Below are 18,699 nucleotides of genomic sequence, written 5' to 3'. Positions count from 1 at the left end.
CCTCTGTATCTGTGGGGGATTGGTTACAGGACCACCACAGATCCAATTAATGGTCAAGTCCTACAATCTGCCATCTGGATCCACAGTTACACATCTGTGGTTCCACCAACTGTGGATCAAATTTCCAAAGTTGGTGGAACCCACATATAGAACTAAGCATATGGATGGACAAGGTAATGGCTTTGGGTTTCAGCACAGCCTGGGCAGTTGGAATGCAGGGCTCCTGAGATTCCATGACAACCCCACCTTCTCATAATTCTATTATTGCAACAGCAAACGGTTACCTGGCACACTGGCTGAGACCTCCCTCACTCTTGTCAGAGGCAGAGCTACAGGCAGTGCCTTCGGCTCTGAGCTCAGGCAACGTAAATGCTGTTTTTGCTGTTAAGGATTCTAAAGTGCTGTGAGGTGTAGATTAAGTTCTTCGCAACCGTAAGTCAATTCCAGCTGTTGTCATCCCTCAGTCCTGACTAAACCTAGTTGATTTCACTAGTTTTTGATCCATCATGTGCTTGGGTTTCTTCTCCCCAGTCCCTGTTTGAACTCTCCTGCCACAAACATCAGCATGGTGGTAACTGCCGCACATTTGTCCCATGACAGGGCAGACATGACTATTCTAGAAATCAACGAGGAATGGCAAGTCCAGCGGGCAGAGAGCCAACACTCTCTGGCCAAGAAACTCAAGAAATACAGTAAGTTCTGTAGAGTCACCATCACAAAAGTGATGAATCAGCACCTGTCGTCTCTGTGAGATACTGAAGAGTCTCTTCATCAAAATTAATTTCATCCTTCCCTTAGTTCTAGGAAAACAGAAATGGGTATTTTAGCTTCATTATGTTAAGGATGGCAAACAGAGGCACAACGTATTTAGCAACTTTTCCACGTTAGCAGTCCGATGTGAGGCGGGACTAGAGTTAAAATCGTACTGACTGACTTCTGACACAGGCACAGAACCACTTGCTTTTCTCAGCAAGATGCTCAATCATGTTTACCAGAATGCTCTCTGTACCCTAGAAGATCCTGCAGACAAATAACATCTAGTCTGTTGGTCTAAATGCCTGGAACTAATGAACTGCCATTCTGTTTAAGCTTCTTTGAGCCCAATAGGCAAATCTCTCTTCAGGGAACCCCAGGGGAAACACGGCGACAGTACAGAGTACCTGCTCTAAGGAGCTTAAAGAGGAGACTGCTCCTAATAGTAACGGTGGCATCCATAAGTGACAGCATGAAGAGCAGGGAGTACCCTGGGGAGAGGGAAGTCCTGCTTCCTGGGGCACAGGCTCTTTTTCTAAAGAGGAAGAAAGACGGCACGTAAGACATTGGGGAGGTAGCAGTGCCGTGTGCAGAACAGGGAGCCTGGGCCAGTCTCCTGGGCCCCATCCAAGTGGCCTATCTTCTCTGTGCCTCAGTTTCCTCATCTGTTCATTGGATACTATAATAACGCCTACCTCTGTAAACTGCTGCAATGAATTACATGCCGTGATTTTTCTAAATCTCCTAGAACAATTCTTGGCACAGAGTAAACACTATCTATTGGTTCTCCATCCTACTGTTTCTAACTTAATTCAAACGTTATTAGTATTTGGTCATATTTCTATGATGACCTCAGGGTCTCATGCCTCGTATTTCATGCAATTATATTCAGATATGAGTTTTTAAATCTTTGACATATATGTGCTTGAAATTCCCAGTACCAGGGAATCCATGAGTCCCATCGTCCTAAGGGCCTTTCCTACTATACAGGATATCACTGCTTTATGCCCCAGTAGAGTGTTTGACAGGAGAGGCTGCAAGGCTTGCAAAAGTGTCCCAGGATTCAGAGCCAGACCTCGGGGGCTATGAATTCTGACTCTGCCTCATCCCAGGTGAATCATCCTGTCAAGTTACTCGATGTGTCAATGAGTTTCTTTTTCCCCATCTCTAAGTTGGAGAGTATCAGATGCCAGCAAGTTGGGAGGTTGATAATAAAAAATGAAAAAAATCCCTCACTACAATCTGGTACTGGGGATGCTTTTGTCCTTGGGATAGACACTGCCACCTGCCCTGCAGGCAGTGACCACACCAGTATGTCCAGCCTTCCACTGAGGCAGGCATGACTGTCTCTTCTCAGAGTGTGAAGAGGAAAAAGACATAGACTCCGTGCTGAGGAATGAAGTGCAGTTCATCGAGGAGAGGCTGGCAGAGAAGCTCGGGCAAGCTGAGGAGCTCAGGTGAGAGACGCCATGGGGACAGGCAGGTGGGCAGGGGTGTGATCTCTGAAGTGCAGCAGTTGAGCTGGGAGAAGCAGGAGCTAAGCTGGGCCAGGACAAGGGCAGGCATTTACATGGCAGGCACATTTCACACAAACACTCATAAAACAGAACAATAACCTTAGCAAGTTATGGGTTGCAGTTGTTTCTTGAGCTTTGTTTTCTCTTCTTAAAACAACTAATTGTTGAGTTGAAATTTGTGTATCCAAAATTCATCAAAAGAAAATGAACCACCCAGCAGCATTTAATACACTCAAAATGGTGTGTGATCACCACCCATTTACTCTTAGTCAGAGTCACCTCCTGACTGCAGCAACTCATTCATTCAATCAATATTGCCTTCTTGACCTGCCATTCCTTTCTCCTTTCATCTTTCCAATTCACCCCATCTGCACCTGACCACATTTCTGTGCACGGCTCTGTTTCCAGTCACTGCAAGATGCACTATGTGAATTTTCACATAGAAATGTCCATGGCCAAAGTGAGGAGCTGAAAGGACATCCCCTTGAAACTGATTTAGGAAGACACTGACTTTTGTTTACAGAAGAAATAAATGAATGGAACGTCACAGAGGATCTTACAGGAGCTCTCTCTGATACAGAGGAAGCCTTTGTATATATAAGTACAATATATATGTATACTATATATATATACACATATGTATATTTTCATGGACTCTCATTTCTGTCACCCAGGCTGGAGTGTAGTCACACAATCTCAGCTAACTGCAACCTCTGCTTCCAGGGTTCAAGCAGTTCTCCTGTCTCAGCCTCCCGAGTAGCTGGGACTACAGGCATGCACCATCATGCCTGGCCAATTTTTGTATTTTTAGTAGAGACAGGGTTTCACCATGTTGGTAAGGCTGGGTTTGAACTCCTGAACTCAGGTAATCTGCCTGCCTCGCCTCCCGAAGTGCTAGGATTACAGGCATGAGCCACTGCACCGTGCCAAAAAAAAGAAAAAATATATATATATGTATATAATATATATATAAAATATATATGTATATAATATATATATAATATATGTGTATATAATATATATATATAATATATATGTATATAATATATATATAATATATATGTATATAATATATATATATTATATATATATATATATAAAAAATACATATATATAATTTCTCTTGGCCACAGGCATTTTCCCAAACATGTTGTGACCTTCTGCTTGGAGGGCTCCTTGAGGACATGCTCACATAAACCTCCGTTGCAGTATTAGAACTGATCACTCATCCCTTTCCGTTATTAAACGTTCTCTGCTATCTCACCATAGGCAATATAAAGCCCTGGTTCGCTGTCAGGCAAAAGAGCTGACCCAGTTACAGGAAGAGAGAGAGGCCTCCCGCTCACTGAATCAGCATTTAAAGGCCCTCGTCACTCGTGATGACCCTGACAAGTCCCAGGGTCAGGAACTCCAAGAGCAGCTGGCCGAGGGGCACAGGCTTGCAGAGTGTTTCAACAAGCTCAGCCTAGGTAAGGTGGACACAGGTCCTGATGACACACAGTCCCAGGCTTATGAAAGTCCCCAGACCTCCACACCTCCACAATGGCAATTTTGTGGGTATCGTTTCTTTCCACTAAAAATCTGTAGCCATGACGTGACCAGGACTTCCTGGGCAAAAGCAGACATGGGAAACCCTTGGGGTTGGAGGTCACAGGATTGCAGATGTCTCCTCATTTCTTGCTGGAACATGGTCTTTGAGGCAAGAGGCAGCGTCTGTCCAGTTTTAAAGGACAGGAAGGAGGCTGTGACAGGAGGCACCTTGTTAGAGTAAAAAGAGTCCCGGACTAAGAATGAAGGTTCCCAGGCTCTATCTTCAGCAATGTCTTTAGCAACTGTGAGGAAATGATTAATTTATCCTTCCTGAGTTCCTGTCTCTGAATCTGTAAAGGCAGACAAAACTGTCTCTTGCATGCAAATGTGGGAGCACTTCTGACTATATTTCACGATGAGATAAAGCCCCTTGCTGTGTAGTGTTGGAGAAGGCACTTGATGTCGGGGCATTTGGTGGTAGGAAGTGGTCTAGACTGGAGCACTCCCCATGGAGAGAGGGTCCCTGGGTAGCACAGTGGAAGTCACTTGGAGGGCCCATGAAGTTCCCAGTGTAGGGAGTATCGTGGGACAAGTTTGTTTGTCCTGTCCTAAGAGAAAGATACAGGTTTCAATGCAAGCTGTGACAGGACACAGAGCCAAAGCCTGTGCCTGGGTATCAGAAGTGTGGCAAGATTGGGGAGACAGCTGCTGAAGCTTAGAGAGAGGCTGGACAAGCCTCCAGTAATATGGGGAGCAAGAAGGCTTTTCAGTATTTGGCCACATCTTGATGGTGACTCTCCAGGTCAGAAACACGTTCCCTCATGGATCAGGAGAACATGCCAGGGCATTTTTTAGGGCTAAACAGGAGAGTTTTCAGTACAATGCAGACCCATACATGGATGTTCATGTCTCAGTGCACGTAGGGCTGACTGTGCTTCCAGTGGGTGAAGTGGGAAATATCTGAATAGACGCTTCTGTATTTGCAGAAAGTGACGAAGATGAAGATGAAGATATTACAGATGAGGAGGTCGAGAAAGTACAGGGATCACCTGAGCCCAGGTAACACTGAATACTCAGGAGCGGGTAATGGGTGGTAAAATATGGAAAAGGTCTCAGAAAGAACACAAGGTAGGTGAAGGTAGTCACAGACGGCAGGTTCAGGATACAGACAGCTGCACAGTGCACCGATTTCCTGCACTCACCAACAAGGAAACAGCCCTGTTAACATGCTTGTCCATTGTCTTCGTGGCACCTGTAAGCATGACCCTCTATGAGTTCACTAGCCCTAGGGACTTCCTGCACACACAGAGGAGACCTGTCCTCCCCTGTAGTGAAGCTAGGACGAGATGGAAAGCTGCTTTTCACATGCTTGTCCTTAGACTCTTGTTAGGGAAGATAAATGACAAGGAGACAACAAGCAGGAATTAGGAAGCACCTACCAAAGTTAAACACCAAGACAAGTGCCCAGGAACACTTGACGTTTCACATCACAATGTTAAAATTAAAAACAATCTACAAGGCACACCATCTCCGGAGTCTACCAAGGCTCAGACACCTGTATTCCCTTGGCCACAGCATGTTAAATACAACCCAGCTAGACACACGGTGTGGCAGCTGTCTTTGGTTCTGTGTGAGTGCTGTGAAGACTGTACCATACAGAAGCAGCGGAGCCTCTGCCTTCCTCAGCTCCTGTCTTTCCAGTGCAATGAACACCAGCTGCTCTCTTCCTCTCTGGTTCCCAAGGCAGCCATGCTCTGTTGCAGATAGAGGAGGATTGCCTGTTCTCTCTTAAATGGAACCTCCCCTTTGCTTTCTGGAACCACTACCTTATGCCTTCCGTCAAAACCAGCTGGGAATCCCTCTTGGTTTAATCTTTGTCATCTCTATCCTACCTGGCTCGTGAGGGAGGTGCAGAAGGCTGAGGAAAAGGAAGTCCCTCAGGACTCACTGGAGGAATGTGTTGTCCCTTGTTCAAACAGCTACAGCCGTTCTGACTCCAACCAGCCTCACAGGAGCCCCGAAGTAACATTTGAGGGAGACGAAGTTGACTCTGCTATGATTGTAGACAGTGAGTGCGCTCAGAATGAAGATGAGGAAATGCCATACTTTCTCCCAGGTAGCCTCCATATTCTTTATGCCTCATACCTCTGTCTAGGCTAAGGAAGATCAATTCTGAGGACAGGCTGTATACAAACCCATTGATTTGAATCAGAAACTAGGATGAAGCTGGGGGCAGTGGCTCACATCTGTAATTTCAGCACTTTGGGAGGCCCAGGCGGGTGGACTACTTGAGTTCGGGAGTTCAAGATGAGCTTGGGAAATGTGGTGAAATCCATCTTTAAAACGAATACAAAAAAATTACCCAGGCGAGGTGATCGACACCTGTCGTCCCCACTAATCGGGAGCCTGAGGTAGGAGAATCATCTGTGCACAGGAAGTTGAGGCTGCAGTGAGTCATGATTTCACCAGTACACTCCACCCTCAGTGACAGAGAGAGAACCTGTCTCAAAAAAAAAAAAAAAAAAAGAAGGAAAGAAGGAAGGAAGGAAGTGGTCTAGACTGGAGCACTCCCCATGGAGAGAGGGTCCCTGGGTAGCACAGTGGAAGTCACTTGGAGGGCCCATGAAGTTCCCAGTGTAGGGAGTATCGTGGGACAAGTTTGTTTGTCCTGTCCTAAGAGAAAGATACAGGCTTCAATGCAAGCTGTGACAGGACACAGAGCCAAAGCCTGTGCCTGGGTATCAGAAGTGTGGCAAGATTGGGGAGACAGCTGCTGAAGCTTAGAGAGAGGCTGGACAAGCCTCCAGTAATATGGGGAGCAAGAAGGCTTTTCAGCATTTGGCCACATCTTGATGGTGACTCTCCAGGTCAGAAACACGTTCCCTCATGGATCAGGAGAACATGCCAGGGCATTTTTTAGGGCTAAACAGGAGAGTTTTCAGTACAATGCAGACCCATACATGGATGTTCATGTCTCAGTGCACGTAGGGCTGACTGTGCTTCCAGTGGGTGAAGTGGGAAATATCTGAATAGACGCTTCTGTATTTGCAGAAAGTGACGAAGATGAAGATGAAGATATTACAGATGAGGAGGTCGAGAAAGTACAGGGATCACCTGAGCCCAGGTAACACTGAATACTCAGGAGCGGGTAATGGGTGGTAAAATATGGAAAAGGTCTCAGAAAGAACACAAGGTAGGTGAAGGTAGTCACAGACGGCAGGTTCAGGATACAGACAGCTGCACAGTGCACCGATTTCCTGCACTCACCAACAAGGAAACAGCCCTGTTAACATGCTTGTCCATTGTCTTCGTGGCACCTGTAAGCATGACCCTCTATGAGTTCACTAGCCCTAGGGACTTCCTGCACACACAGAGGAGACCTGTCCTCCCCTGTAGTGAAGCTAGGACGAGATGGAAAGCTGCTTTTCACATGCTTGTCCTTAGACTCTTGTTAGGGAAGATAAATGACAAGGAGACAACAAGCAGGAATTAGGAAGCACCTACCAAAGTTAAACACCAAGACAAGTGCCCAGGAACACTTGACGTTTCACATCACAATGTTAAAATTAAAAACAATCTACAAGGCACACCATCTCCGGAGTCTACCAAGGCTCAGACACCTGTATTCCCTTGGCCACAGCATGTTAAATACAACCCAGCTTAGACACACGGTGTGGCAGCTGTCTTTGGTTCTGTGTGAGTGCTGTGAAGACTGTACCATACAGAAGCAGCGGAGCCTCTGCCTTCCTCAGCTCCTGTCTTTCCAGTGCAATGAACACCAGCTGCTCTCTTCCTCTCTGGTTCCCAAGGCAGCCATGCTCTGTTGCAGATAGAGGAGGATTGCCTGTTCTCTCTTAAATGGAACCTCCCCTTTGCTTTCTGGAACCACTACCTTATGCCTTCCGTCAAAACCAGCTGGGAATCCCTCTTGGTTTAATCTTTGTCATCTCTATCCTACCTGGCTCGTGAGGGAGGTGCAGAAGGCTGAGGAAAAGGAAGTCCCTCAGGACTCACTGGAGGAATGTGTTGTCCCTTGTTCAAACAGCTACAGCCGTTCTGACTCCAACCAGCCTCACAGGAGCCCCGAAGTAACATTTGAGGGAGACGAAGTCGACTCTGCTATGATTGTAGACAGTGAGTGCGCTCAGAATGAAGATGAGGAAATGCCATACTTTCTCCCAGGTAGCCTCCATATTCTTTATGCCTCATACCTCTGTCTAGGCTAAGGAAGATCAATTCTGAGGACAGGCTGTATACAAACCCATTGATTTGAATCAGAAACTAGGATGAAGCTGGGGGCAGTGGCTCACATCTGTAATTTCAGCACTTTGGGAGGCCCAGGCGGGTGGACTACTTGAGTTCGGGAGTTCAAGATGAGCTTGGGAAATGTGGTGAAATCCATCTTTAAAACGAATACAAAAAAATTACCCAGGCGAGGTGATCGACACCTGTCGTCCCCACTAATCGGGAGCCTGAGGTAGGAGAATCATCTGTGCACAGGAAGTTGAGGCTGCAGTGAGTCATGATTTCACCAGTACACTCCACCCTCAGTGACAGAGAGAGAACCTGTCTCCAAAAAAAAAAAAAAAGAAGGAAAGAAGGAAGGAAGGAGGGAGGGAGGGAGGGACAGAGGGGAGGAAGGGGAGGGAAAGAAGGAGGTGAAGGAGAAAAGGAGAGAGGGAAGGAAGGAGGGAGGGAGGGAGCACTAGGATGGAATATTTAATATAGATACAAGAGAGTCAGATAGCTTTCCAATTCTCCCTGGCCCTGATATCAGGTGACTGGACCACAGGCAGGTAGGACAACTTCACAGCCACCTGTGTACAGGAGGTGTACGGGAGGTATCTGTCAGTCCTTCTATCTCAGTTCCTATGTCTCTTGTCACCTCTAATGATGTAATTTGTGCCCCAGGACAATGTCCATGGAGTTTCCATGCTTGTCCAAGTTCACTGTCAAAGACAGCCTTGCCTACATTTTAAAAGATGTTGTTTCCCTGCATTTACATGATGTCTGTCTGTGTGGCCTTGGTCACTGGATTGCTTTAGTGAGAAGCAGGGACAGCAGGGATGGGTGTCTGGGAGCACTTAACAAAGGGAAAACTGAGACTGTTCCTACTGAAGCCCCTTCTCCTTTCAGCTCCCACCCAAGAGACCCGTCCCCAAGGGACTTGCAGTGGAGACGTGAGCTACTACCTGTCAGAGATGGAGACTTCACTGACACAGCCGGAGCCAAGCACCCTGGTGCCCAATTGTCTTGGACTACAGCTGGATCAAGGGTTCGACTGTGGGAATGGCTTAGCCAGGCAGGGCCCTTCATCCACCACCTGCAGCTTCACAGCCAATGCTGATTCTGGGACCCAATGTTCCTTTCAAGGTAGGGAAGGAAAGAGGGTAGGAAGCTCTAATCCAGGTCTTGGTGGTCACGGTGCTGTGGGTGGAGCAGAGAATGGGCACCTCTCCGTGCTCACTCAGGGTCAAGTTGAAATCCGTGATGCTCCAACCCAGTGAGGTGAGCAGGAGCCTGGGGCTTAGGACAAAATCTGCTCTCAGGTCCTGGGTTTGCCTCCTTCTGGTTGTTCACTTTGGCCAAAGATTTTGTCTTTTGGGGATATAAATCTCTGTTTCCTCATCGGAGCTACCTAAAAAATAGTATCTGCCTGTAATCATTGTTGAGAGTATTAATTATTATAATTTCCAAAGGGCCTGATTCAATAACAATTACTCGATAAACCTATAAATAGCTGTTATCTAATCCACTTGTCTTTCTGACAACTTTACATTTAGAAGGTGACTTCACAGACTATGTTGTCTCTGAGGCAGAGCGATTGTGAAGCTCTCTGTTTTCTAGAGACCCCTCTTCCCTTCCTTTCTCACACGTACTCCTCTGCCAGTTTTCTTCCTCTCCTTCCCCATCCCTCATGAAGCCGATTCTCAACTATCAGGCACTCTCCATGACAACCTATGAGGCACATTCAGTAACAGTGTAAATCCTGGGCCCACGAGTCAGTCTCATGACACGTCCAGATCTTTCTTCTCCTTGTTTTTCCGCTCTTTTTGAAAACAAAGGGCAATTTTCACGTGGAAAGTGTCCACATCAGTCTCTTTTATGAAAATCCATTTAGTTCATCATCTCCACTCATGTACGCAGCCATGTCCTCAGTTTCCATCTCAGAGGTAACAATTCTCCTCAGATTTCCTTAAAACCATGGGTCGTGTTCCTCTTCACTCTCTGTCCCACTCAGTATCTTCTCCTGGAGCCCTTGGCTAAGTAATGAAAGGACTTTTGTCCCCAGGAGCAGGGAGGGTCTCGTGAGATCCCAAGCACCATATGGGTTCATGGAGAGGACACGTGGGAGGCGCTCAGTGGGTACTGGGGCATGCGCAGTCCCTGACACGTGCCGTGACAACTTATTTAAACTGATTTCTTCCCACTGGAATCTCCCTCGCTTCTCTATGGATTCTCACACCCCCTGCCACGACTCACCCCACTGGCTCAGGCACACCCTCTCTTCCTCACTTTCCCTGGAGTCCAGAGCCTGAATAGGCTCCAGGTGAGAGGACAGAGTGAATGCTTTTGTCTCATTCATATTTTCCCTCACCTGGTGATTTCTCCTGCTGTCTAATAGGTTATTTGCTTCTCCCACATGGTTTCTTTCTCATGCTTCTCATGTTTCTAATTTTTTTTCCAATTTCGATAAACCAGAACGGTGATTGTTGCCTTACATTTAATATCTTCTAAATCCCTATCTAATATTTCTTTATTAGATTAATAAATACAGATATATGCATTTATGTCATTTTTCATAGATATTATGTATATTTGGTGTGTGTGCTACATAGGGTTTATATGTATATTCAATAGACCTTATAATGATGCAAGTTTTGTAAATTCTCCAGGTTTAGGCTCCCCCGGTTCCTTTCTCTCATCAGCTGCTGTAACCTCTGTCTGGTCTCACCTCTGTGTCCCATGGGCTGCCACCCTGCCAGGCCCTTCCATCCCCATCTCCTCTTTGCAATCAGCTCTGATTTAACTTTCACATCTATAATCTCTTCCCTCCCCAAAGCACAGACTACATACAGGGGGATTTCCTTGCTTTTGCCTTATCGACGTGGAAGTTATTTGTTTCTTAATCTTGTGTTTCTTGAATATTTTTGTGAATCAGGAGTGCCTTTGCCTCCTGACAAACTTGTCCTTACTGAGTAATGGAAGAAAGATCAACAAAACAGAAAATATTAAAGTCACTCTACTGGCTTCCCCTCACACTTTGGACTTTCTTGTCCAAGGCCACATTCCTGATTTGACGTCCTTTGGGTGGAAGAGAAAGTCACAGTAAGATCATGGATGCCAGTGCATGCCATTGGCTGTCATTTTGTTTTCAGAGATGGTTGCGCAGCCCTCTGGCTGGCTGAAGAGCCCTCCACATCGGGAAGATGCTCCATGCCAACACTCAGCTGACAACACACGAGGGCAGCGGCTCATCGGCAACATTCCCACCTCAAGTGTTTTCAAACCGAAGATGATTAAAAGAGAATCCCGGTTCAGCAAGTGGAATCCCTACCCCTCACACTTGGGGCGCAGAGGTAATCACATCTATGACCCTTAGCTGCACTCACTCTTATTTCACTCTGTCGATGGTGACAGCTCGTTCTCCCACTGCTTTTTCTCTTCCATTTGTTTTCTCCAGCGGCTGCTGTAACCTCTGTCTGGTCTTAACTTTGTGTCCCATGGTCTTCCACCATGCAAGGCCTTTTCTGTCCCCATCTCCTCATTGCTCTCTGAACTCTGCCCTATTCCTTATTCTGCTGTCTTGAGAGTCCCTCTCATGGTCACAGGAGAGCCAGACCTCCTTGTCCTCATGCACGTCCACAGTTTAAGCTGCTGAACACAGGGTTCTTTGACTGGAATTGCATACTCTCCTGGGAGGTTTACCTTTCCTCCCAGCATCCCCAACTCCATTGTCTCTTTCTGCAGGGAGCGTTGCTTTAATGCATCATTTACACATTGGTTTTTCTCTTGAGTCAGCTTTTGAGCATCCCGACTGATTCAACCCTTAACTGTCTCTTGTTCCTCTGAATGAGAAGTGTTAAAACTGAGCACAACGGTTCCCACTTAGAAAACTAAACTAGAACCAGGTGGGAGTTCCCTACTGGCCTGGATACACTTTAGTCTTCAGCCCCAGATGTGTAGCCTTGTGACAATGTAGCTGGAGTTGCCAGGGACTCGGTGTTCTCACCTCATGGACTCATTTGAGCTGACATTAACTGGAGGACATTTATGACATTCTCAAGGGACATCACTTCAAAAGTACATACAGAGGGCAGGACCTCAAAACTGCATACATCATGAGGTACGTCATTCTAACCTCTCTCCTTTTTATTCTCATTTCCACTTCTACAAGTCCAGTTAAGGGTCAAAAATGCAACTCAGATGAATCTTAAGGCCAGTTTATATGAGATAGCATTTTCTGAATTAACTTTGATAAAAGTGACTCCACAACCAGCTTTATGCATACACAAGATGACAGGCAAGAATCTATCCACAGGACAGTCTTTGCTTTGGCCCAGCCCAGTTGATAAGAGAGAGATTTCACTGAAGTTGTCAGAGAGAAGACTAAAATCCATGGAACCACTGGGAACAAAGCCAATCATGAGATAAACAGCAAAAGGAAAGAAAATGATGGGAAATGGGGTTGTTCTATTTAGTATCTCTATCTCCTGCTGCCATGTAATAAACACCTGGTGAGATTTGAATTAAGATGAATGCCTTGAACTCACACCTTGAGATTCTCACTTCCATGGCCTGGGGTGTGTTTTGGGTGGGTGTAGTTTTAAAACAGTCCCATGTGACTCTAATCTGTGGCTAAAGATAAGAAGGACCACTGGTCTTCTATGATCACAGGTTACCAACATGGAAGTGCCCCATATGTGCAGCTACTCCAAAGGCTGAGCCTCCGTCAGCCTTTGATGGGACCTATATTCCCCTCTCAACAGCACTGTTCGTATAGCATAGAGAAAAATCAAGAAGAAAACCAAGAAAATTAATAGATTAGACCTTTAGCCTCTGCTTGAAGCTCACTTGCTCAATTTTGAATACAAGACAAAGTGAGAAATAGTCATTACATTTACATCTAATGTACAGAAATAATACCTCCCATATTACATGTAGTGGAATTTAGTATTTTCTTTGGCAGTTTAAAATAAAACTTCCAGTTTACATTTAACCACACAGATTTTACAGCCCACTAATTGGCTCAGCACTGCAATGTGAACATTTCACTTTTGGTCATTTATTGTCCTTCCGCAAAGCCCTGAAAAAGAACGTACTGGTCTCACTCTCCTGAAGAGAATGCAATAAGAAATTAAGACTGAAATTCCGCAAGAGATGGTATATGAATACTTCTTTATGCCACTCTTGACACTTGACATTAAGTATTAAAAAGTCAACTTTCCCAAAATGTACTTAAGGAAAATAATAAGTGGGAGGGGAGAATGTAGGAAAACACAGACTAATCCTTTCACTTTGTACTTCAGAGTTTTGTGGGTCTAGATATTGAGAAGATTTGTAGAAATCCCGTAGGGTGTAACCAGGTGTGGAATCAACTTCCAGGCATTGGGGAAAATAAGTAGGGTCATAATTACACTCCCTGCTCTCTCTTTGCTAACTCCATTTTGAGTGTCTTTTTTTCTTTTAATTTTCTTTCTTTCCTGATCCTCTTTGAAGGAATACTTATAAATATAGTTGTTTTTTCTTTAAAAAAAATTATGTCAACCAACCAAACCAGCACCACAGACATCATATTTCTTATATTTTTTTGTAAAACCTTATTTCTGTCCTAGCCAAGGTGACCCAGCAGTCTGTCATGACTGTTGAGACCTCCAGATTGGAGCCTTTCCTCTCTCTTCCTCCAATATTTATTGAAACGGCTTTAGTTCACGGGTCCTAATTCCTGGGTTGTCAGTAACAAGTCATGTGGCCTTAGTTCAATCATATCCCAGTGGCATCACTACGGCTCTGTTTTAAAGGCCGGAAGTGGACGTGGATGTTTTCTGAGGTTCCTGCTGCTTCTTATATCCAGAGCTCTTCCCATGGCCTCCTGCTCCTCCCTAGAAGACTGGGACATGGAGTTTAAGGGAGTGGGTTTCTCTGCAGAGGATCTTCCTTTTCTGCAGCCCTCTGTCTGAGCATGTATGATTGATGCTGAGCACATCCTCACTGGGAGGAAAAGCCATCACTCTGCTCCAGACAGAGAGGAATCAGGAGGAAAGGGGTTGATATTCCCAACTGCTGGTTGGGCATAGGCAGGGTCCCCATAACCTGCACCGCAGGCTGACTGGAAGTTCAGGGAAATTCAGTGGTGGTTTCTTCTCACTTGTGAATGGTGCTTCCCCTTTCAGCCAGCCCAACCCTCACCCTCAGCTCAAGCTCCCAGGAAGAGATCAGTTTGCCCCTGGGATATCACCACTTAGCAGTCCCTCTAAACTCAGCCTTCAAAAGGACCTGACAAAAATGCTGAGTTGATTATTTTCTCTCCCTCCCCTGCAGGTACCAAATACTACCAGAAGGCTGCAAAGGATGAAATGATGCCAATAAAGCAGCTTTTCCAATTGATGAGAAAAAACTAAGACAGCAAAGCAAGTTGAAGCCCAAAAACAATGACACTGCAGGGAACCTTCGCAGAGGATTTAATTTTAGATCACAGGATGCTCTTGATGATTTCAACCCACTAGGCTCCTTTGAGAAGCCACAGTCCATCCTAGTCCAATTGTGATCAACACCTAGGGAGACCAATCCTCAGATGGACGCACACGATTGACAGGATTTAGCCCTGCTCCTCTCAATTCCCATCCTGTAGAGAACAGAAGTGTGGAGACACTGGCAGGAGACAGCATGTCACCCGGGACTCTACCAGGGTAGAGTATGAACAACGGCACGTTCTTGCTGAAAATGTTTAGCCTGAATTTCACAGGAGGTAATCCTCAGGCAATTGCAGAATGTAGAACATTGAACAGCACAACTCACCTGTCTCCTTCAAACAGCCCACGTCACCACGAGGAACACAACAAAAAGGTGAAGAGACATTTTGTTGGAACACTGCAGTCATGCTGTGAGCTTCCTGCCTCAGCCCATCTGCAGGCAGAGAAGATTCTACCAGGGTAGACTATGAACAACGGCACGTTCTTGCTGAAAATGTTTAGCCTGAATTTCACAGGAGGTAATCCTCGGGCAATTGCAGAATGTAGAACATTGAACAGCACAACTCACCTGTCTCCTTCAAGCAGCCCACGTCACCATGAAGAACACAACAAAAAGGTGAAGAGACATTTTCTTGGAACACTGCAGTCATGCTGTGAGCTTCCTGCCTCAGCCCATCTGCAGGCAGAGAAGGGCCAGTGTCTTCATCATCTCCATTATTGTGATACTAGGATGTTCCCTTGGTTAAGGAGGGGCTCTATCAGCTCCGTCCCTTTCAAAGACAGTAGACCTCCTCCTTAACCAAGGGCCAGTGTCTTCATCCTCCCCATGTTCCCTTGGTTAAGGAGGGGCTCTATCAGCTCTGTCCCTTTCAAAGACAGTAGACCCCCTCCTTAACCAAGGGCCAGTGTCTTCATCCTCCCCATGTTCCCTTGGTTAAGGAGGGGCTCTATCAGCTCCGTCCCTTTCAAAGACAGTAGACCCCCTCCTTAACCAAGGGCCAGTGTCTTCATCCTCCCCATGTTCCCTTGGTTAAGGAGGGGCTCTATCAGCTCCGTCCCTTTCAAAGACAGTAGACCCCCTCCTTAACCAAGGGCCAGTGTCTTCATCCTCCCCATGTTCCCTTGGTTAAGGAGGGGCTCTATCAGCTCCGTCCCTTTCAAAGACAGTAGACCCCCTCCTTAACCAAGGGCCAGTGTCTTCATCCTCCCCATGTTCCCTTGGTTAAGGAGGGGCTCTATCAGCTCCGTCCCTTTTAAAGACAGTAGACCCCCTCCTTAACCAAGGGCCAGTGTCTTCATCCTCCCCATGTTCCCTTGGTTAAGGAGGGGCTCTATCAGCTCCATCCCTTTTACAGACAATAGACCCCCTCCTTAACCAAGGGCCAGTGTCTTCATCCTCCCCATGTTCCCTTGGTTAAGGAGGGGCTCTATCAGCTCCGTCCCTTTCAAAGACAGTAGACCCCCTCCTTAACCAAGGGCCAGTGTCTTCATCCTCCCCATGTTCCCTTGGTTAAGGAGGGGCTCTATCAGCTCCGTCCCTTTCAAAGACAGTAGACCCCCTCCTTAACCAAGGGCCAGTGTCTTCATCCTCCCCATGTTCCCTTGGTTAAGGAGGGGCTCTATCAGCTCCGTCCCTTTTAAAGACAATAGACCCCCTCCTTAACCAAGGGAACGTCCGAGTATCACAATAATCACTTCCTGAGGCAGGAAGCTCACAGCATGACTCTGCAGTGTTTCTTGCAAAATGTTTAGGCTGAAGTTAATCATGAGAACATTTTCAGATGACTCCAGAATGCAGAACCCAAAATGTCTCTTCACCTTTTTATGAAGACACCTTATTTATAATTTGAAAGTGGGTTGAAACAGCTTGAATATCCTGTATTTTAACAATCTCTCTTTCAAAATGTCTCTTCACCTTTTTATGAAGACACCTTATTTATAATTTGAAAGTGGGTTGAAACAGCTTGAATAGCCTGTATTTTAACAATCTCCATCTGAAAATGTCTCTTCACCTTTTTATGAAGACACCTTATTTATAATTTGAAAGTGGGTTGAAACAGCTTGAATATCCTGTATTTTAACAATCTTCCTCTGAGCATTTTATCATCAATTAATTTTACTATACACTTGTTTTTGCTGGCATTCTTTGTAAAAAAAATAAATAAATAAATATTCCCTGCTCAAATTTTAACTTTCGTCCAGAATTAATTTTATTTATTTATTTATTTATTTATTCATTTTTTCAAGTTAATGAATGACAACTTTGTTTTTCTTACACTTTTAAGGCTGAACCTTCATTTAAATTGAAAAGTATGATAAGGATATGAAGGTAGCCTCTGTTGTCTCTAGGGTAGCCACTAAAAGAATAAGAATAATGTATGCCTAGTAGCTAAAAGAGGAAACACAGAATAAAAATATTTTACCAATCAAAAGGAGGGCAAGAAAGGAGGAAAAAGGAAACAAATTAGAGATGAGATAAATATAAAATAATAGTAACAGGTTTAAATGCAAATGTAACAGTAATTACATTAAATGTAAACAGACCAAATACTCTAAGTCTAAAGTTGCCAACGTGGATTAAAAATAAAGATACGACAACATGCTGCTTATAAGAAACACAATAAAGAAAAGGATGCAGAAAGGTTAAAAATGAAAGGATGGACAAAGATATGCCATGCAGACACTAACGAAAAGAAAGCTGGTATAAATATACTAACAACAGAAAAAGTAGACATTAAGGTAATAAGCAGTCCTATAGATAAAAGGGATATTTCATAATGATAGAGTAATCACTCTAACAGGATGACATACCAATGGTGGGCTAAAGTCAACTTGGATTAGCTTGTTAAACCCAATGTGTTGTCTCTTCCTATCTCCATGTTAAGTAATATCATATTTGTAGCTTGAAATCAGCCATGGTACAAGTATTTACACCATGGAAATGGGCAAATACTAACAAATTAGGGATTGTCTCTTTCTTCCCTCTTAGTAAGCTGGGTGTTAAACATTGGCCAGAACGACTATAGGATATATCAACTGTGAATTTGAATGCAACTAATTACATGTATAAGCAAGAAAAATGAGAAACAAAAGGAGAAACAGGCAAACCCACAGTCACGGTTGGAGATTTTAACACACTTCTCTCATTTAGTTGATAGGACAAGCAGACCAGAAAAACTTCTCAATATAGACAAAAAAACCCAAAAACACACACACAAAAACTCTATATACCTACCGTCTCTCTATCTATTCCAATAAGATAATAACAGAGATTTAGTGGTTTATCCAAGTACAGCAAACCAGTAAGTGGGAGAGTTGAAACTTAATTCATGTCTTCTGCCTCTAAGTCCTTTTGCTATGGTTTCATATTACAGAAAACATCCATGATATTTACTTTGTAATAACCACTGTAATTTCAATATTAATACATTAAAATGGGGAGAAAAGCAAACCACCTTTCTTAATGATATATATCCTCTGCTGCATTTCATTTTTAGAAAGTCTTCATATTTAATAATTTTTATAATATATAAAAATCTATATTTATAAAACAAATTATGGGGATAGCATGGCTTTAAAACAGATGAATAATTTTATTAAGGGATTTAGCACAAACTTCTTTGGTAATAATGATCATAGCCCTATTAAATCTTTAACAATGATGATGATGATGATGATGATGGCAATAAATAGCAGCCACTAATGTTTATGGTGATTACTTTGTGACAGACACTGTTTTAAGCATTTCTCCATTTTTGAATCCACTCAACAACCAAATGAGATAAGTATCTGTATTATCCTTATTTTACAGCGAAGAAACTGAAACAATGAATCTACAATGATACACCCCCAATCACACAGTGAATCAATCCTCAGAGCACACTTTACTATACTGCCTATGATTACGTTGATTGAAATTTGCTTAAAATTTGATATTTCAGGAACACACTTAAAACATAAAGCAAGGCATTTCTTCCTCTACATGTTTCTTCAATGATCTCTAGAAAAATCATTTAAGTCCAAACTAAGTTATTATTTTTTGGGGAACAGGATGTATAGCATGTAGACTGAAACTAGATGATGGGATATGGTTTCTTTAATTTACACTCAAATTTTGTGCTCCTTTTTAAAAACATTTTTATCTTTTTCAAATGAAAAAACAGACATCTTTGCCAAGGCCCTATTTTTAAAAATTGCAGTCAAAT

The 18,699-nt window shown here is 44.2% G+C and overlaps 1 protein-coding gene across 1 annotated transcript; it reads left to right on the top strand.

The window, feature by feature from the left end:
- Positions 1–420: 420 nt before the first annotated feature.
- LOC135273107 (neuroblastoma breakpoint family member 4-like) lies at positions 421–14,422 on the top strand. The gene is made up of 10 exons (XM_064372036.1): positions 421–692; positions 2,111–2,210; positions 3,540–3,770; positions 4,791–4,859; positions 5,705–5,916; positions 6,852–6,924; positions 7,846–7,982; positions 8,937–9,173; positions 11,180–11,380; positions 14,343–14,422. Exons 1-10 carry the CDS (start codon positions 566–568, stop codon positions 14,420–14,422), a joined length of 1,467 nt encoding a protein of 488 aa, XP_064228106.1. The 5' UTR covers positions 421–565.
- The last annotated feature ends 4,277 nt before the right edge of the window (positions 14,423–18,699 follow it).

Source organism: Aotus nancymaae, unplaced genomic scaffold, assembly GCF_030222135.1.
Source record: "Aotus nancymaae isolate 86718 unplaced genomic scaffold, 86718_ANA_hifiasm-v0.15.2.pri h1tg000007l, whole genome shotgun sequence".
NCBI lineage: Eukaryota > Metazoa > Chordata > Mammalia > Primates > Aotidae > Aotus > Aotus nancymaae.
Note: the sequence above shows the minus strand (reverse complement) of the source record. Positions and strands in the feature narration are given on the sequence as shown.

Excerpts from the sequence above, each read along its gene's own strand:
- LOC135273107 (XM_064372036.1), top strand. The coding sequence starts at position 566 with ATGGTGGTAACTGCCGCACATTTGTCCCATGACAGGGCAGACATGACT. Across the intron at positions 4,860-5,704 it reads CAGGGATCACCTGAGCCCAG|GGAGGTGCAGAAGGCTGAGG; the intron begins GTAACACTGAAT and ends CTGGCTCGTGAG. Across the intron at positions 9,174-11,179 it reads GACCCAATGTTCCTTTCAAG|AGATGGTTGCGCAGCCCTCT; the intron begins GTAGGGAAGGAA and ends TTTTGTTTTCAG.